At 37.6% G+C, this 20,486-nt stretch overlaps 2 protein-coding genes across 6 annotated transcripts; both read right to left on the reverse strand.

The window, feature by feature from the left end:
• Positions 1-586: 586 nt before the first annotated feature.
• LOC103705547 (uncharacterized) lies at positions 587-11,557 on the reverse strand. Of its 3 annotated transcripts, none has more exons than XM_026804062.4 (5): positions 11,074-11,557; positions 10,470-10,532; positions 9,557-9,691; positions 3,594-3,853; positions 587-1,311 (listed from the first exon to the last, which is right to left on the reverse strand). In XM_026804062.4, exons 3-5 carry the CDS (start codon positions 9,581-9,583, stop codon positions 744-746), a joined length of 855 nt encoding a protein of 284 aa, XP_026659863.4. In that variant the 5' UTR covers positions 9,584-9,691; positions 10,470-10,532; positions 11,074-11,557; the 3' UTR covers positions 587-743. The 3 variants fall into 3 exon arrangements, with proteins under 3 accessions (XP_026659863.4, XP_089784107.1, XP_089784108.1); XM_089927981.1 differs by having other exon boundaries at positions 10,470-10,617; positions 11,074-11,499; XM_089927982.1 differs by having other exon boundaries at positions 6,344-9,691; positions 11,074-11,445.
• Positions 11,558-12,658: 1,101 nt separating this feature from the next.
• On the reverse strand, positions 12,659-18,567 carry LOC103705551 (uncharacterized). 3 transcript variants are annotated; one of them, XM_088712763.2, is made up of 4 exons: positions 18,311-18,567; positions 15,688-15,947; positions 13,006-13,447; positions 12,659-12,922 (listed from the first exon to the last, which is right to left on the reverse strand). In XM_088712763.2, the coding sequence occupies exons 2-4, from the start codon at positions 15,945-15,947 to the stop codon at positions 12,920-12,922; spliced, it is 705 nt and encodes a 234-aa protein (XP_088568889.2). In that variant the 5' UTR covers positions 18,311-18,567; the 3' UTR covers positions 12,659-12,919. The 3 variants fall into 3 exon arrangements, with proteins under 3 accessions (XP_088568889.2, XP_008787530.4, XP_089784109.1); XM_008789308.6 differs by having other exon boundaries at positions 12,659-13,447; positions 18,311-18,564; XM_089927983.1 differs by lacking the exon at positions 18,311-18,567 and adding an exon at positions 17,003-18,304 and having other exon boundaries at positions 12,659-13,447.
• Positions 18,568-20,486: the final 1,919 nt, after the last annotated feature.

Below are 20,486 nucleotides of genomic sequence, written 5' to 3' on the forward strand. Positions count from 1 at the left end.
TATATAAACCCAACCCGATCTGAATGATCCGTGGGTTGGATCTGAATCCAAAATTAGAACCCGAACAAAAAACTAAATTGGATTAAAGTCACGAGCAGCCCTAATCCAACCCATTTGCATCCCTATTTAACATATATTTACATTTGGGTTTCTAAAGTCATAAGCTTCTTATAAAGTTGGCAACCTCTACCGGCCTCATGTTGAATATAGAGAAAAAAAAAATTATATGTCCCAAAAAGGATGGCTTATTGGATGCCAGCGCCCAAGTACTATAAGAGAATGCCCCAAAAGATTGCTCATGAGTAAATGACCTACCGCATCTTCTCCATATATTTCCTCTCTAGGACATCGCTAGATTGGTGGGTGCGTGCGTGCGTGCGTGCGTGCGTGTGAGAGAGAGAGAGACAGAGAGAGAGAGAGTTTTGCATTTTTGTGGTTCAATTATACCTATTTACCACCCTATTCATTAACGGACCCATAAAGAACATGGACATTGAAGACCTACCATACTCCATAACATTATAGAAGCTAATGCAGGGTCAGTGGCAGAAAATCCAGAACACCATGCACTCTTCTGGAAGCTCTATGTTCAAGCATTCTTCAATCTTTGCATAAATTATGTGAAAATAGCATTCTTGAACAGATAATATCCTAATTCCGCAGATAACCAATGATAGATTCCTTTCTGTATTCTAGAATAACACTAACAAAATTGGGTCTCATCTCCTTTGTCAGGTGGCCACCTATATACGAAATGGGATTGCAAAACTACTGAGGTTCCTAGCATTCTCAAGCTCGCTCTCTTTGGTGATCTCCTTCAAGCTAGACCATGCTCTCCTTCGCCGCTTACTGGAAACCCCAGTCCCCATTCCTGAAGAAGTTATTTCTGAATGATTTCCACCAACAGGAAGCCTGTTAGGAGTAGAGCCACTGACCTCTTCAGTTACTGCTGCTTTTCCAGGAGTGAGAGATTTCAACTCGGATACAGGTTCTAGTTTTAAAGGGATTTCCTCTCCAACATCCTGATGAACCTCATGTGTAGCAGCTAATACATTCTCAGAGTTACCACTTGCTCTATATGCGGACCAATGTTGATTTGAGTCTGAATCTTGGCTAAGTCTCGAAGCAATTAGATTTTTCATATGGCCTTCAGCAGTCCCCCACTTTAGGTTCCGATGAGAGCAGAAGTGGCATGTGTAGACCACACTGTTCTTACAGAGAACACTAGCCTTCTTGTGCCATCTTCCCTTGTTCACACACTTTTCTATTCGGATGGTGCAGTTAAAGCCAGGCTGCAAGACGGTTTCGCATCTGCAAGACACTATATACACTGTTAAAACTTACAGTGGGGCTCCATGAGTGAAGATCAAAATCAAAATACAAGAAATTAAATGGTCATAAGCAGCTAAATAATTATTGAAGTATGCAAATTTGTACTATGGACAACTGAAATTGAATAAAATAACTGCCACTGAACAGCACAGAGAAATAAATGAAATGACAATTCTAGTCACAAAAGATATAACCTCTTGATCTCTGAACAATAAGCATCCAATTAACTGAAAGATGGTGAACACACAGAAAGAGACTAGGGGTCAAAATGCCACAATCATACTAGATTCCTTCACATCTAGGTATTAATAGGGGCGAGGAGCAGTCTTAGGGCCTCGTCTACAAAAGTCATACTTCCCAGAGTATAGAATATTAAGAAAGGAACGGGAGGCATCAATGGCTACATCTAAACATGCATGCACCTGCTCATGAATGTGTATACAGAAACAAAAGCGCGCGTGCGTGCGCAGAGAGAGAGAGAGAGAGAGAGTCTTGTTTCAAAAGTTTGAATTTATTGTCAGGCAATAAGTTTGCTTTCGAACTTGGATATCAAACTTTGGCATGTAATAATTTGTTATGCCACTTTTTTAGCTCTTCAGCGACCTCAAAACAATGAGATCAAGAACACAAAGCAGGACACCATACAATAAACAAAATTGTGGATACTTGCTTTAAGCCGTCACATGCAACACAAGGTGCTCTCTCTATGTTCTTGTACTAACTTTATTATATTAATCCGCACAAAATATAATTTCAAATTAGAGATGTTTAAACCCATCCCTTTTTTCCAAAATGATGTTTGACTGCAACAGGAGGCTCAATCAATGTTGTTTGGCATGCAAACTACTTTTCACTTATTTCAATATTAACAGATCTAGCCAGTCCATTGCTTCCCAGACCTAAGAGAACACAGGCCCCTTTATGTCACTTCTTCTGGTAGGGTTTTTCTGTTCAACCTTTATAGTTGGGAAATATTCCCCAGATAAAATATGTAAGAATGTGAAACCCATGTGCATAACCTTAACATGCAGAAAGTATACCAGGTATATCCAGTTGGTTTTATGAAAAAGTATGACTGGAAAGTTTGTTCGCTTTTGTGTTGGTGTTAAGTCTCTGGCCAAGCAACTTTGAGTAAGAGATAGGTCTATGACAAAGCCTAAAGTAGTGGGGGGAAGGAAGAACCATTATTATTTGGTGGACAGTTTAAGGGTCTGTTTGTTTGTTCAAAAATCTTTGGTAAACAGATGGATGAAAAATGCAAAGTACAAGATTCTTTTAAAAATGGAAAAGCTATTACTGAATATATTTTTTTAAGCTTCCCACCATCCAAACAGCTGGAATGGTTGATTTTCACATAAATTATTTTCCAGGTTTCACCAAGCAACCAAAAAAAACCTCAAGGCCATGCAACATGAGCAACCTTCTGAAATTCCCCCCATATTCAGAGTGTCGATTAAGTGGGAAGATATTTAATAGAAAAACAAATATATAGACGATGTTTACAGACAAAATTTAAATAAAACCTAGTAGTTATTCAGTTCTGTTAACTGATGGCAGCAACTCGAACAAGCTTCTCAAGAAACAATTACTATGAATAACAATGGCATCAAGATTAGCAATTATAACAGTGCCCCCTTAGGAGAAAGGTATTATTGCCCAAAAAAAAAAGAATGATATGACTTCATTTGTTTGGATCCCAAAGACAGAATAACACAAAGCTCAAGTGAATTTTTTACTTAAATAAATCAATATAACAAGAAAGGAATCCAAATTTCGTTCATCTTCTCTGGCTATTGGAGGTTTTAAAAGTTATAGATAGATCACTGATAGAAAGATGAGCTAAGCTTGCTTTTCAAAATACAAATAAATTATATAGATGATCCGACCTCCACAAGAAGATAAGTTGATGCTTTTTTATAATTGTTTTCAATAAATAACTGAAGTTCACCTTACTAATCGCATAAACAAAATACAAAACATAGGCATACATTTAGCAGGAAAAGTTTAACATCCACCATGCATTTTTGTAGCAATTACACTAGCATCCGAATTTTGAAAGCAAATCACAGACAGCAGAATGTATCAAAATATTTGCTTGTTTTACTTGCCTCTCGCAACAGATAACCTAAACACTGTCAGCATTATTATATGCTAATTTTGCTGTTAACTTAGGTATGCACTCGATCAGTTAAGCTAAAGTAGGACATTGACTAAGCTAAGTCCAGTATGCAAAAGAGAAAAGTAAAAAAACAAAAACTCACCTCTGGCAAAGAAAAGTTGAATGATCTAGAGGAATCCCTGACGCTTCTGCTTCTGCAGCCAAACATGCTCCAAAAAAAGCACCCAAAGGAGGTATTCTAGCTTCCCCACCAGCCCATGTTGCCAGTCGTTGCAGATGCTGCATCTTCAATACAGAATTTATGTCAACATTCTTTTTACCAGTGTTTTCATCACGAAGTGTTGTATTTTCATATATTCTTGGATTTAATGAGGCAACTTTCTTCTCTTGTTTCCTTCCCATCTACATATGACCAAAACAAATGGAAAACTAGTCAATAGCAAGAAGTATCACATGTCTGAATATAGTGCGTAGCTATTATACAGCAAACTATTCAATAATAAATTAATCTAAACATATAATATTTAAGTATATCAAAATGCTAAACTGAATAGAACCTGCAGAATAGTCCAATCTGCAAGCTGATGAGGTTAAACTTCACAGAAATTCACATCTTCTAGTTGCGGTAGGCATGACTTCAAGCAAAGAATCATGCACGAGACAGAACAAGCAAGGAAGTAGAAAACATAATACACCAATATGTTGATAGAAGTATTAGCTGTAGCTAAAAATCAAATCAAGAAAAGCATCAAACTTAATTATTTACAAAAAAACCTTCAGTCATCAGTTTGCATTTAGCTTCCTAATCCTTCCATACAACTTCCATCTAGGTTTGTTTAGGTTTTTGGTTCCTCTTGTAGACTATGCTATAAAAGAATAGTTTCCAAAGGGTAATAAAGGCACATAATCAAAGCAATCAACTAAGGATGCACCCAACAAAAACAAATGAACATATAATGCGCAGATCCTCGAAAAAAACAATTTGTCGGGTCAGTTAAGTTCATATATGTATAAAATATTGATGACAGACCTCTAGTTCTCCATTTTATATCATGTTGGGTACTATGGAGGTATTCTAATTGAATTAACAGAGCCATAAGAGCCTCCTTTAATTGCTGACCAAAACAAAAGCTAACTCACCAAGAAACAACTAAAAAAAAAATCTTATTACGATATTATCCCATTATTTCTGATCGTTGTCAACTGAAACAAGAAAGCAATAATATTCACTTAGACATTTCATCAAACATTGGCCTAACAATGAAAATGCACATACCGTATAATTTACAATAACCATAAAAGCAAACATTTGATTCTTAGCCTAAACACAAAACCTTGAAACAATATACGTTCCCTATCGATCAGAGAGAGAAGGATGATAGAGTCGGCGGTGGATGTAGGGCAGGAAGTTCGCGGGAGGAAAACGAAGTGGGTACAGCGGAGTACCAGAAGATCAAAGAAGAGAACAATGGAGGCTCTCCGGAGCAGAGGAGTCGACTGCAGCGGCGGTGGGGCAGTAGGAGGGGCGCGGCGCAGGAACTGGCGAGGTTCGCTTAAATAGACACGTAGGCTAGGATTTTCTAGCCTCCGACTCAAACAGAAAAACTTTTTTTCCTCTTTCTTTTTTGGTGGTGGGGGCCGGGGGGGTGTTAATGGACCGGACACTCACAATAGCTCTGATAGTTTTGATTGTTAGCACGCCCATTTGCTCCAGAAAAAGATTTAATCAGCCTTAACATGAAGCTCCTGTGAGACCTGTTGACATTTGTACGAACAAGATAGAAAAAGGAATACAGTTGCCATGATAGACTATAACGGTTTACAACTATGAACTCAGAGGTGATGCATATTAACCCTCTCCAACACTACAGCTTACCTAAAGGGCTATATAGCTGATCTGGAAACTATAGAATCAAATTTGCACCAAGACAAGCATTCACCAAAATTTTTGAAATGCTCTGTTTCAGCCTCGTCCTCGTTCAAAACTAATTGGAAAAGCATCAGCCCATAAACTAGCAGCAAACTCTGGATGGACTCTGTCCTTCTCTTGAATAACAAAGCCAGACATCCTAGCTTTGTTTGCTAAATAATTGACAGCTCGATTAGCCTAATGATATGCATGAGAAATCCGAAGAGTACGAAAAGCTTTTTTCCAAGCCAGCAAATCCTGTAACAGAGTGTAGTTTTGGACTAGCAATAGAGGTTTCAGAGAGCCATTGTATTACTGTTAGTGAATCACGCTCCACCTAGAGTTGCTGTGCATGCAACTTGAATATGGACAATTTGACTCCAATCCAAGCAGCTGCCAACAACAAAAGGCACCGAAGAGAGTGGCAGTAGTTTGCCTCTAGCTCTCATTAGTTTCCCCTGATGATTACGGATAACATAAGCAGCAGCTACTGTGGAGGAAGATACTGTAGCATCGGAGTTCAGTTTGAGAACTCCCATTGGAGGAGGAAGTGTTGGGGCCAAAACAGAGATATTGCGGAATAAATTAAGCCAAAATCAAAACAAACTAGAAGCAATATTCACATAGGCAATATATCAAACATCTGGGAAGCAGAAAGAAACCACACTAAATTTACATGAACAAATCCTCCAGTGTAGAGAAAAATATCACGGAGCAAATTCGATCAATTCACTATAATAAGTACAGAGTTTACAATACTCAAATTTATGCCCAAAACTTGAGTCCTTAGGAACACTCCTGTATCACCTCCCTAAGAGTAACAATTATCTCACCCAAACCACCTGATGAATCCAAGAACGTAATGAGATCCCTAACAATGAATACTACAACTCTCTATAGCATCCAATACAATTTTTAGATAGAAACCCAATTTGTTAAATCTCCGTGTGAAAACCACAACCAAAAAGGACAAGAAAAAAAACCTGTTTTTCTTCCTTTCTTCTTCTACGTTCGGCGTGCCAATTTCTTTCACACTGCGCCCTCTGCCAGGAATCCCAAGAGCTGACGCGCCGTGGCTTTCTGTTGTTCCCTCACACGCCTTGCTTCTTTTTTTTTTCCTCTTTTGTTTCTTAGCTGCTCTATTGTTGCGTTTGATGTGCCGCCGCCCTTGGTTCACGCATCACTTAGAAAACCAAAGATAGCCCTAATGGCCTATTGGGCCTCCTCAAGTGTGGGCTGGACCCACTTACAGGAAGCCAACACACGACATAGCCGATCCTCACATGGCAGCCTTCTCCACAGTAGCTTCCACCAAAATGTTTAGACCGTCATTGGCCCATCTAACTTCCATACGCATTTAAAGGAGGTGTTCCCAAATGATGCAACTGGCTGCTTAAGAATTGGATACATGTCCTTTAGAGAAATATGATCAGCCCCATTGATACTTGTTAAATGGTCGCATTTAATTCTAGCATGTCTTTTTCACGTTCATTTACTTCAAGTTTTATCCAAATTATTTGGTGCTTGATTTATAAGTTTGTTAATATCAAAGTTATATTTGTTTCAAGAAGTGCTTTTAATGATTATCTATCAATTTAGCATCAACCTTTGAATTTTCGTTTCATCTTGGAATCGATATAATCGAATTTACAGCACAACTAGGTGTGGGAGATATAAAGGATGTTTGAAAAGAAGCAAAGCATATATTTGGTTAAACTAGTTAATGCAAGCAATTTAGATAAATTTTAAATTTTGAGAAAAGAAAAAAGTTATTGTTAGCCAAGGATTGCTTGTTCCCTAACAGATATAGTTGGAAGAGTTTTCGAACTAGAGTTTTAGTGTGGTAGGAATAGATTAGACTCGCTACACAAATATGTTTGTATGGAATTTAAGCAACAAGGGAACCATTTTTTTAATTTTGTAAACCAAACAAAGAAATAGATGATGGCTTTAGAGTCCAGCTCAACCACATATGTTGGACTTCGGGACTCCATTACAATGCAGTAACAAGGCCTAAAGTAGCTTTGTCCTTCTAGCATAATAGTTCAATTCTCCTAATCCTTTTTTTGAATATTTTAATGCTTTCCCATCCCACATGGCTCGAGATTTTAAAATAAAATCTGAAAAAATCTATCAAAATCAAATGTAATCCTGGAATACCTTCCCTCTGTTCATGAATTATGATGTTTGGGCTTGGTGTCGGATCATCATTAAAAGAGTACTTAACTAAAATTTCAAAATCAATCACTGTAGCATAAGAGAACAGGGCCTATAGAGTTATAACATAATAAGTAAAAAAGAAAAAGTATGGAGAAACGTATATGCTAAAATTACATAAACAGATTAAAGAAGAACAATATCTGTGGATGTGTGAAGCAAGAGCTATATCCATCTTATCATGGGATACATCCATCACAAAGATCAAAAGATAATGCTACCATAATTTGATGCAAATTCACGAATCTACAATGAAATAGAAATATAAAAAAAGATCCTAATGAGCTTTGATGAAAATACATTTTTTTGAAACAAGAAATTTATTTGTTGACTAAAAATTGCCACAAGATAAAGGATTCACATGTACAGCACAGTTGAATCTCCAATTTGAGCACACATACTGAGAAAATTTATATCAAGGAAGAAAACTCAGACAGGAAGCTTAGTTTTGGGGTTCAGCTGAATATTGACTCAAAGAACACTATCAATGCCAGCAAAGCCCCACTAAAAAAAGTAGCTGGCTGATGTTAGGTTGACAGTCAGTTTCATGGGTCAAACTATGAAATTACTGACTCAAAATTGCTGGGATAATGCTTGATAATTTTACTTATTGTTATGCAAAGATCAACACAAAGACTTTCCATATTGTTTGATATCAAAGCGCCAAATTCCAGCATCGATAGCATTAGGTCCACACCTTCTAATAGCCAGGTGATGAAGGACACAATAAGAAGCTCTAATGTCACAAGAATGACTTGGAAAACGAGGGCTGTTAACAGGTCAGCTCAGGTCTGAGTACCTCCCTACATGGTCTAGACTAACTGGGCGTGTCTAGAACTCAGCTTTTACCAAAACCCTCAACCATGAATCAGGTCAGGCTGGAGTCCCAGTAGGTAAAACCCATTATAGTTTGATACTGTACCCAACACTCAAAGGGTACAGTCTGGGTCCAATACCCAAGTGAGTACGATAGTGCATGTCCTCTGGATATTTCACTAATGACCTATTACCAAGGGTGATGAGTATTTTTACAAGAAACATAAAGGTTGTAAAACCATAAATATAATCATCAAGCCTTCATCCCAAATAACTGGGACTGGCTTTATAGATCCTCATTCACCAAAGTATAAGAACAAAACAACACATTATATATCATATAAGCTATCGAGTCTCTTCCTGTTGGCTTGAGTTCCTGCAAAACTAGTCCCAAAACTTAATGTATTAGATGGACAGCTCAGATCATGACAGGTACACTTTTGCTAGACCTGGACCCAAGACCTGGAACATGGAAGTTTTAAAGGTCTATTTTTGTATTCATGCCTAATCATTAGGATTGTAAGTCTTGACAAGGTCTAGGTCCATAATTCTTAGTGATAACCTTATGAAAAGCTGGAAATAACCATGGACTTATATGCAAGAGGAATTTTCAACAAAGCTCAATAAGATCTTGGCATAGGGGCGAAAGGTAATTAAGAAACTTCATCTTCCTCAAATGTTTTTGAAGGAAGAAAACTTACATCAAAGTCATCTGAAGGGTAAAAGGAGAAACAACTTTTTGAGAAGAACATTGTCTAACATACTGAATGGTGGTCAGAAGCTATAATTTTTGAGAGGATGAAGTTTTAATTACAAGTTCTAAACATGGGCACTAAGTCCAGATTATGAGTAAAGGACCCTGATTCACAATTAAAAATGTTAACAGCATATAATTTTCAAAAAGTAACTCCCTGTAGTATTACTTGCATGCAAGCCACATCAGTCATAAAGGAAGATTATTAGGAAAAAAACTATGAAAATTAATTTCAAACTATTACACGAGCTCTCTGAAAGCAGTTTCAGAGTTGCAAGGAGGCACAAATTATAAACATAATACAGACTGATATTTTGAATGCTGATACTCGAACATTTTATGTAAGGGCAAGATTACAAGGATAGCTATGATACAATGAAGTAAAGCTAACCGTGAACAATTATTCTACCTTGAGATTGAAATCCAACTGCCTCATTTTCTGGTTATATTTCTGGAAATCGGAACCCAGAGTTTCATGTGTAGCTCTCCCAAGGGCAGTTATTGCTGGGACAGCATCATCCGGCCAGCAAATTCTTCCAGCAGACTGCAGAAACAGTACTTGATAAATAATAAAAGAGGTAGAAAGAAATGAAAGGAGATATTATTTTGTAATTTCACCGTATCTTGTAAATATTCAAAACTTGAAATTTTATTCATAAGATCTATATTAACAAAAATAAAACCAATGTTATAACCAATCATTGTAAGCGAAACAGAGAGCAAACATCATAGGTTAGACAGATATTAAAATACTCAATTCTTGTAACTGATCACTTAAATAAAACATAAAACATAACATAGTTACTATATCGTGAGGTTCCTCAATACAATCTGTAAGCTAACATCAGAAAACATCTATAATTTAGAATTTCAAATTAATGATAGGATACAAAGTAATCTCCCTCGCCCTTTCTCTCAGAAGAAGTAAGGCAATATAACTACCAGTAGATCTGAGGACTGAGGGGCTTACAACAAATAGACTCAGGGACGGCAACCTTCATATGTGCAAGTGCACATGCCTTTGGTGTTGAATAGGGAGAGGGCAAGGAGATACAGACTTGGTCCCAAGCAAATGGTGCGAAATTTGAAGTGTAATCATGGTTATGCATCGTTTCATGCTAAATAGTTCTCTTTCCACAAAATGACCAAGTTCAAAGAATCCCAAGGAAGTAATTCTAGTATTCAAATATTTTAATTTTTTTAACCAGCTCATGCAGAAAACACTTACTGTCACATTATCACATTTCATATCCAGTTCAACGAACTGTAGAAAGATCAAAACAAATGAACCCAGTCTTACAATCAGTAAACAAGAAATTCACCTTAATAATCGCAACATAGGGTTTCTGCTTCTTATCCTCTGGAGTCAGGAGTACCGGATCTTCCTGCATGCAGCATCCAAAAAAAAAGAAAAGAAAAGAAAGAAAAAATGACAATCAAACACTATTCTCCTCCATTTTCCTCTACTCCCTACAAAAAAAAAAAGTTGATCCCTTATGAAAATCCAAGAAGCAAAAAAGAGCAATCGTCAAACATCCATCTCCCACAGCAGATCGAGAACATCAAAACTCCAAAATACCAAAATGAGCAAACATAGCCAGAAAACAAGAAATTTCAAAAAAAAATCAAGTCGACCCTCGAACACTACCAAATATAGCAAATAGTCTAACAAAGCTAAGAATTAAACAAGAATACTCCTCAATAATCCAACTCCCACAGCAAATGAAGAACATTAAAAACCCTAGAATACGGCAAAGAACAAAGATAGCTCAAGATACGGAAAATTTTCAAGAACAATGGAAAAATAGTAGATACTCGCAAATCCGAGCATTAAACAAGTGAAATCTTCATGAATCCAATTCCGGGAGCAAACTAAGATCACCAAGAACCCCATGCGACTAAGATTAAAGATGTCCGGAACCTCACCAGCTCGAACGTATTTCCGTCGTACTCGAAGGAGCAGTAGTGCCGCTTCTTCCGCTTCCCTTTTCCAGAAACCCTAAGCACCCGCCCCTTCGGCTTCGCGTCCTCCAAGGGCGGCTCCTCCTCTTTCCTGTTCCCTCCACCTCCGCCGCCGCCGCCGCTACTGCTTCCGCCGGCGGCATCGCCGCCTCTGCTCTGCGGTTCCTTCTCCCCGTCCTCCACGCGGAGCTTCTTCCCCTTCCTCCGCTAGCCGGCGCCGTTCCTCCTCGGCTCCTCCTCGTCCTCGCTGGTCGAGACTTGCGTGAACCACCTCTTTCCCATGGGGAACTTGTGATCGTTGCCGCGGCCGAGCGGAACAAGGGGTGGTATCTTATTCCGCGGCCGCCCTTGTGATCGTTACCTTACCTCGCTGTTTATTTTTGTACATATTCTTGTACATAATTTTTATCTTATTAATAATGTTGGGTGGTATCTTGCCTCCCTTATCCTTTTTTTTTTCAAAACAAGAAAAGAAAAAAAAAAAGATAAGATAAAAAAAATAACTAGAAATTAAGTGCTAAAATGGAGAGCAAAAATTTCTAATCTTGCTGGCTTGTACCACCTAGATAGAGTAGATGTCTGATATGCTAAATTCGATGATCAAGATATTATTTGTTGATACAATTTGTTTGAAAAAAAATATAGATTAATGATGTCATGTATAGTCTATAGCTTATATAGAATTTATATCTTTTTCTATAAAAATAGAATGTGAACATATAAAAGTATTATAGTGCAAGAGACATAAATCTATCCGAACCGGATCTAAATTTTTTGGATTGGAACTGAGTTATACATAGATCCGACCCGATGACCCATCGGGTCAAAAATTGTAGTCATGGATCTAACCTGATCTGATTTTCTGTTAGATTGGATCTGGATCCAAAATTAGAACCCAAATAAAAAATCGGATTGGATCGAAATCACGAGTAGCCCCAATCCGACCCAATTGCATCCCTATTTAACATATATTTACATTTGGGCTTCTAAAGTCATAAGCTCCTTATATAGTTGGCGACTTCATATTGAATATAAAGAAAAATAAATTATATGTCCCAAAAAGAATAGCTTATTGGATGCCAGCGCCTAAGTACTATAAGAGAATGCCCCCAAAAGATAGCTCATGGGTAAATGACCTACTGCATCTTCTCCATATATTTCCTCTCTAGGACATTGCTCGATTCATGTGTGTGTGTGTGTATGTGAGAGAGAGAGAGAGAGAGAGAGAGAGAGAGATGCCTATGGGTTAGAAAGGATGAAATGCCTGATGCTTTCAAAAATCTTTTATTTGCCGATTCTATTGAATGTATCTGTACCCGTAATGTATGATGCGCCTGTTTCAGCATGGAAGAGGAAGAGAGGGAGAGAGAGAGAGAAAGAGAGTTTTGCATTTTTGTGGTTCAATTATACCTAATTACCACCCTATTCATTAACGGACCCATAAGGAACATGGACATTGAAGACAGACCATATTCCATAACATTAGAGAAGCTAATGCAAGGTCAGTGGCCGAAAATCCAGAACGCCATGCACTCTTCTGGAAGCTCTATGTTCAAGCATTCTTCAATCTTCGCATAAATTATGTGAAAATAGCATTCTTTAACAGATAATATCCTAATTCCGCAGATAACCAAGGATAGATTTCCTCTCTATATTCTGGAATGGCACTAACAAAATTGGGTCTCATCTTCTTTGTCAGGCGGCCACCTATATATGAAATGGGATTGCAAAACTACTGAGGTTCCTAGCATTCTCAAGCTCGCTCTCTTTGGTGATCTCCTTCAAGCTAGACCATGCTCTCCTTCGCCGCTTACTGGAAACAGTCCCCATTCCTGAATAAGTTATTTCTGAATGATTTCCACCAACTGGAAGCTTGTTAGGAGTAGAGCCACTGACCTTCCTTTTCCTCTCAGATGTATTCGCCAGTTTTTCTAGTGGAGTTACCGGAATCTTAGCAAGAACCTCTTCAGTTACTGCTGCTTTTCCAGGAGTGAGAGATTTCAACTCGGATACAGGTTCTAGTTTTAAAGGGATTTCCTCTCCAACATCCTGAAGAACCTCATGTGTAGCAGCTAATACATTCTCAGAGTTACCATTTGCTCTATCTGCGGAGCAATGTTGATTTGAGTCGGAATCTTGGCCAAGTCTCGAAGCAATTAGATTTTTCATATGGCCTTCAGCAGTCCCCCACTTTAGGTTCCGATGAGAGCAGAAGTGGCATGTGTAGACCACACTGTTCTTACAGGGAACACTAGCCTTCTTGTGCCATCTTCCCTTGTTCACACACTTTTCTATTCGGATGGTGCAGTTAAAGCCAGGCTGTAAGACGGTTTCGCATCTGCAAGACACCATATACACTGTTAAAACTTACTGTGGGGCTCCATGAGTGAAGATCAAAATCAAAATACAAGAAATTAAATGGTCATAAGCAGCTAAATAATTATTGAAATATGAAAATTTATACTATGGACAACTGAAATTGAATAAAATAACTACCACTGAACAGCACAGAAAAATAATCGAAATGACAATTCTAGTCACAAAAGATATAACCTATTAATCTCTGAACAATAAGCATACAATTAACTGAAAGATGGTCAGCACACAGAAAGAGACTAGGGGTCAAAATGCCACAATCATACTAGATTCAGTCGTAGGGCCTCGTCTACAAAAGTCATACTTCCCAGAGTATAGAATATTAAGAAAGGAACAGGAGGCATCAATGGCTACATCTAAACATGCATGCGCCTGGCTCATGAATGCGCATACAGACACAAACGCGCGCGCGCGCGCGCACATACAGAGACTCTTGTTTCAAGAGTTTGAATTTATTGTCAGGCAATAAGTTAGCTTTCGGACTTGGATATCAAACTTTGGCATGTAATAATTTGTTATGCCACTTTTTTAGCTCTTCAACGACCTCAAAACAATGAGATCAAGAACCCAAAGCAGGACACCATACAATAAACAAAATTGGGCATACTTGCTTTAAGCTGTCACATGCAACACAAGGTGCTCTCTCTATGTTCTTGTGCTAACTTTATTATATTAATTCGCACAAAATATAATTTCAAATTAGAGATGTTTAAACCCATCCCTTTTTTCCAAAATGATGTTTGACTGCAACAGGAGGCTCAATCAATGTTGTTTGGCATGCAAACTACTTTTCACTTATTTCAATATTAACAGATCTAGCCAGTCCATTGCTTCCCAGACCTAAGAGAACACAGGCCCCTTTATGTCACTTCTTCTGGTAGGGTTTTTCTGTTCAACCTTTATAGTTGGGAAAAATTCCCCAGATAAAATATGTAAGAATGTGAAACCCATGTGCATAACCTTAACATGCAGAAAGTATACCAGGTATATCCAGTTGGTTTTATGAAAAAGTATGACTGGAAAGTTTGTTCGCTTTTGTGTTGGTGTTAAGTCTCTGGCCAAGCAACTTTGAGTAAGAGATAGGTCTATGACAAAGCCTAAAGTAGTGGGGGGAAGGAAGAACCATTATTATTTGGTGGACAGTTTAAGGGTCTGTTTGTTTGTTCAAAAATCTTTGGTAAACAGATGGATGAAAAATGCAAAGTCCAAGATTCTTTTAAAAATGGAAAAGCCATTACTGAATATATTTTTTTAAGCTTCCCACCATCCAAACAGCTGGAATGGGTGATTTTCACAAAAATTATTTTCCAAGTTTCACCAAGCAACCAAAAAAAACCTCAAGGCCATGCAACATGAGCAACCTTCTGAAATTCCCCCCAAATTCAGATGGTAGATTAAGTGGGAAAATATCTAATAGGAAAACAAATATATAGACGATGTTTACAGACAAAATTTAAATAAAACCTAGTAGTTATTCAGTTCTGTTAACTGATAGCAGCAACTCGAACAGGCTTCTCAAGAAACAATTACTATGAGTAACAATGGCATCAAGATTAGCAATTATAACAGTGCCCCCTTAGGAGAAAGGTATTATTGCCAAAAACAAGATCGGTATCACTTAATTTGCTTGGATCCCAAAGACAGAATAGCACAGAGCTCAAGTGAGATTTTTACTTAAATATATCAACATAACAAGAAAGGAATCCAAATTTCGTTCATCTTCTCTGGCTATTGGAGGTTTTAAAATTTATAGATAGGTCACTGATAGAAAGATGAGCTAAGCTTGCTTTTCAAAATACAAATAAATTATATAGATGATCCGGCCACCACAAGAAGATAAGTTGATGCTTTTTTATAATTGTTTTCAATAAATAACTGAAGTTTCGCCTTACTAATGGCATAAACAAAATACAAAACATGCGCATACATTTAGCAGGAAAAGTTTAACATCCACCATGCATTTTTGGAGCAATTACACTAGCATCTAAATTTTAAAAGCAAATCACAGACAGCAGAATGTATCAAAATATTTGCTTGTTCTTACTTGCCTCTCACAACAGATAGCCTAAACACAGTCAGCATGATTATATGCTAATTTTGCTGTTAACTTAGCTATGCACTCGATCAGTTAAGCTAAAGTAAGACATTGACTAAGCTAAGTCCAGTATGCAAAAGAGAGGAGGAAAAGAAACAAAAACTCACCTCTGGCAAAGAAAAGTTGAATGATCTAGAGGAATCCCTGATGCCTCTGCTTCTGCAGCCAAACATGCTCCAAAAAAAGCACCCAAAGGAGGTATTCTAGCTTCCCCACCAGCCCATGTTCCCAGTCGTTGCAGATGCTGTATCTTCAATACAGAATTTACGTCAACATTCTTTTTACCAGTGTTTTCATCACGAAGTGTTGTATTTTCATATATTCTTGGATTTGATGAGGCATCTTTCTTCTCTTGTTTCCTTCCCATCTACATATGACCAAAACAAATGGAAAACTAGTCAATAGCAAGAAGTATCACATGTCTGAATATAGTGCGTAGCTATTATACAGCAAACTATTCAATAATAAATTAATCTAAACATATAATATTTAAGTATATCAAAATGCTAAACTGAATAGAACCTGCAGAATAGTCCAATCTGCAAGCTGATGAGGTTAAACTTCACAGAAATTCACATCTTCTAGTTGCAATAGGCATGACTTCAAGCAAAGAATCATGCACGAGACAGAACAAGCAAGGAAGTAGAAAACATAATACACCAATATGTTGATAGAAGTATTAGCTGTAGCTAAAAATCAAATCAAGCAAAGCATCAAATTTAATTATTTACAAAAAAAACCTTCAGTCATCAGTTTGCATTTAGCTTCCTAATCCTTCCATACAACTTCCATCTAGGTTTGCTTAGGTTTTTGGTTCCTTTTGTAGACTATGGTATAAAAGAATAGTTTCCAAAGGGTATAAAGGAACATAATCAAAGTATCAACTAAGGATGCACCCCACAAAAACAAATGAACATATAATGCGCAGATCCTTGAAAAAAATGATTTGTCGTGTCAGTTGGGTTCATATATGTATTAAATATTTATGACAAACCTCTAGTTCTCCATTTTTTATCATGTTGGGTACGACTGAGGTATTCTAATTGAATTAATAGAGCCATAAGAGCCTCCTTTAATTACTGACCAAAACAAAAACTAACTCACCAAGAAACAATTAAAAAAAAAATCTTATTACGATATAATATCAACAATTATCACATTATTTCTGATGGTTGTCAACCGAAACAAGAAAGCAGTAATATTCACTTAGACATTTCATCAAACATTGGCCTAACAATGAAAACGCACATAGCGTATAAATTACAATAACCATAAAAGCAAACATTTGATTCTTAGCCTAAACACAAAACCTTGAAACAATGTACGTTCCCTATCGATCAGAGAGAGAAGGATGATAGAGTCGGTGGTGGATGGAGGGCAGGAAGTTCGCGGGAGGAAAACGAAGGGGGTACAGCGGAGTACCAGAAGAGCAGAGAAGAAAACAATGGAGACTCTCCGGAGCGGAGGAGTTGACGACGGCGGCGGCGGTGGGACAGCAGGAGGGGTGCGGCGCAGGAACCAGCGAGATTCGCTTAAATAGACACGTAGGCTAGGGTTATCTAGCCTCCGACTCAAACAGAAAAACACGGCGACGGTGTTCGTACAAATGTCAACAGGTCTCACAATAGCTCTGATAGACTATAACGGTTTACAACTATGAACTCAGAGGTGACACATATTAACCTTCTCCAACACTACAGCTTACCTAAAGGGCTATATAGCTGATCTGGAAACTATAGAATATTAGAATCAAATTTTCACCAAGACAAGCATTCACCAAAATTTTTGAAATGCTCTGTTTCAGCCTCATCCTCGTTCAAAACTAATTTGAAAAGCATCAGCCCATAAACTAGCAGCAAACTCTGGATGGACTCTGTCCTTCTCTTGAATAACAAAGTCAGACATCCTAGCTTTGTTTGCTAAATAATTGACAGCTCGATTAGCCTCATGATATGCATGAGAAATCCGAAGAGTACGAAAAGCTTTTTTTCAAGCCAGCAAATCCTGTAACAGAGTGTAGTTTTGGACTAGCAATAGAGGTTTTAGAGAGCCATTTATTACTGTTAGTGAATCACGCTCCACCTAGAGTTGCTGTGCATGCAACTCAAATATGGACAATTTGACTCCAATCCAAGCAGCTGCCAACAACAAAAGGCACCGAAGAGAGTGCCAGTAGTTTGCCTCCAGCTCTCATTAGTTTCCCCTGATGATTACGGATAACATAAGCAGCAGCTACTGTGGAGGAAGACACTGAAGCATCCAAGTTCAGTTTGAGAACTTTCATGGGAGGAGGAAGTGTTGGTGCCAGAACAGGAATATTGCAAAATAAATTAAGCCAAAACCAAAATTAACTAGAAGCAATATTCAGAGAAGCAATATATCAAACACCCGAGGAGCAGAAAGAAAATACACCAAATTTACATAAAATTATTTTTCAGTGTAGAGAAAAAAACCACGGCGCAAATCCGTTCAATTCACTATAATAAGTATAGACTCAAGTTTATGCCCAAAACTTGAGTCCTCAACAAATTGGGAATATTCCTGTATCACCTCCCTAAGAGTAACAATGATCTCATCCAAACCTTCACAGTATGATGAATCCAAGAATGTAATAAGATCCTAACAATGAATACTACAACTCTCTATAGCATCCAATACAATTCTTAGGTAGAAATCCAATTTGTTAAATCTCTTTGTGAAAACTACAACCAAAAAGGACAAGAAAAAAACCTGTTTTTCTTCCTTTCTTCTTCTACGTTCGGCGTGCCAATTTCTTTCACTGCGCCCTCTGCCAGGAATTCCAAGAGCTGATGCGCCGTGGCTTTCTGTTGTTCCCTCACACGCCCTGCTTCTTCTTTTTTTCTCTTTTGTTTCTTAGCCGCTCTGTTGTTGCGTTTGATGTGCCGCCGCCCTTGGTTCACGCATCACTTAGAAAACCAAAGATAGCCCTAATGGGCTATTGGGCCTACTCAAGTGTGGGCTGGACCTACTTACAGGAAGCCCACACACAACATAGCCGACTCACATGGCAGCCTTCTCCACAATAGCTTCTACCAAAATGGTTTGACTGTCATTGGCCCATCTAACTTCCATACTCATTTAAAGGAGGTGCTCCCAAATGATGCAACTGGCTGCTTAAGAATTGGATACATGTCCTTGAGAGAAATATGATCAGCCCCATTGATACTTGTTAAATGGTCGCATTTAATTCTAGCATGTCTTTTTCACGTTCATTTACTTCAAGTTTTATCCAAATTATTTGGTGCTTGATTTGTAAGTTTGTTAATATCAAAGTTATATTTGTTTCAAGAAGTGCTTTTAATGATTATCTATCCAAATTATATTTGTTTCAAAGTCAATATCTTCGAATTTACAGCACAACTAGGTGTGGGAGATATAAAGGATGTTTGAAAAGAAGCAAAGCATATATTTGGTTAAACTAGTTAATGCAAGCAATTTAGATAAATTTTAAATTTGGAGAAAAGAAAAAAGTTATTGTTAGCCAAGGATTGCTTGTTCCCTAACAGATATAGTTGGAAGAGTTTTCGAACTAGAGTTTTAGTGTGGTAGGAATAGATTAGACTCGCTACACAAATATGTTTGTATGGAATTTAAGCAACAAGGGAACCATTTTTTTAATTTTGTAAACCAAACAAAGAAATAGATGATGGCTTTAGAGTCCAGCTCAACCACATATGTTGGACTTCGGGACTCCATTACAATGAAGTAACAAGGCCTAAAGTAGCTTTTTTGTCCTTCTAGCACAATGGTTCAATTCTCCTCATCCTTTTTTAAAATATTGTTATGCTTTTCCATCCCACGTGGTTGGAGATTGTAAAATAAAATCTGAAAAAATCTGTCAAAATCAAATGTAATTCTGAAATACCTTCCATTTGTTCATGGATTATGATGTTTGGGTTTGGTGTCGGACCATCATTAAGAGAGTACTTACCTTAACTAAAATTTCAAAATCAATCACTGTGGCATGAGAGTATAGAGCCTATACAATTATAACATAATAATTGACTAACATTTTTTTTTCATTAGAATGTTTTTTCTGGCAAGATGATTCCTGGAAATATGATATCTGAAAAAATAGTTTTGGCATATTTGATTGATCATGAAAAGTGACATATTCCAAAGTGACTTATATTTGGTTGAGCATCTACATTTCTAAAAAAAATGTACGAAATACCAATTATACCCTTAATAAAGAAAAATCCTTAATGGGCTTTGATGGCCTATGGGTATTTTTGGGAAAAAAAATGATCCAAATTTTTAACCGGTGAAAAAATAGCTTTTCCATCTCCATCATAAATTTCTCTTTTCTTGAAAATCTTATTCCCATGAAAATGTTATTTTTCCATATCTCTTCTTTGAAAACTCTAACCAAATAATAATTTTTTTTTATTTCTTTACTATACTTTTTCCGCGAACCAAGCAAGTCAGTCGTAGACTTGGAATATGGTAGCCAAGTGGAACTCACGAATCCTGGTCTGTTCATTCTTAACATGGAGGTCTCTCTTATGATGTCAGATAATTTTAACATATCGAGGAACTTTCTTGTAGTAGACTTGGTATTGGACATGTTTTCTCCAAAGAGAAAATGGTTTCATCTAGATGTGATCGTGTGGAACGGCGCCTGCGTCCAAAGTAAAGGTCTAGATGTTATGCGGATTGTTAAACATGAACAAGCGTGTATGGAACAGCCACTACATCTACATGCATGTTATTATCGTTTTACGTGGAATCGGCCATCCGGTGGAGGTTCACGTGGCATGAAGGATAAATTCATGCCACCTTCCATGTAACGCTAGTTCGTGTGCTCAAGAAAACTGGATCTCTTCAGAGTCCAAAACACATGCCTTGGCCCAAAAGTTGGTCAATGATTTGATCAACGAACGTC

The sequence above is a fragment of the Phoenix dactylifera genome, chromosome 16 (assembly GCF_051530095.1).
Source record: "Phoenix dactylifera cultivar Ajwa chromosome 16, Ajwa_hap1_PhDact_Kaust_v1.1, whole genome shotgun sequence".
Lineage (NCBI taxonomy): Eukaryota > Viridiplantae > Streptophyta > Magnoliopsida > Arecales > Arecaceae > Phoenix > Phoenix dactylifera.

Coding starts and splice junctions, on each gene's coding strand:
- LOC103705547 (XM_089927981.1), bottom strand. CDS start 10,538: ATGCAGGAAGATCCGGTACTCCTGACTCCAGAGGATAAGAAGCAGAAA. Junction 9,692..10,469: donor CCTATGTTGCGATTATTAAG/GTGAATTTCTTG, acceptor CTGTTTCTGCAG/TCTGCTGGAAGAATTTGCTG. Junction 3,854..9,556: donor AGTTGGATTTCAATCTCAAG/GTAGAATAATTG, acceptor GGTCATATGTAG/ATGGGAAGGAAACAAGAGAA.
- LOC103705551 (XM_008789308.6), bottom strand. CDS start 15,947: ATGGGAAGGAAACAAGAGAAGAAAGATGCCTCATCAAATCCAAGAATA. Junction 13,448..15,687: donor TCAACTTTTCTTTGCCAGAG/GTGAGTTTTTGT, acceptor GGTGTCTTGCAG/ATGCGAAACCGTCTTACAGC.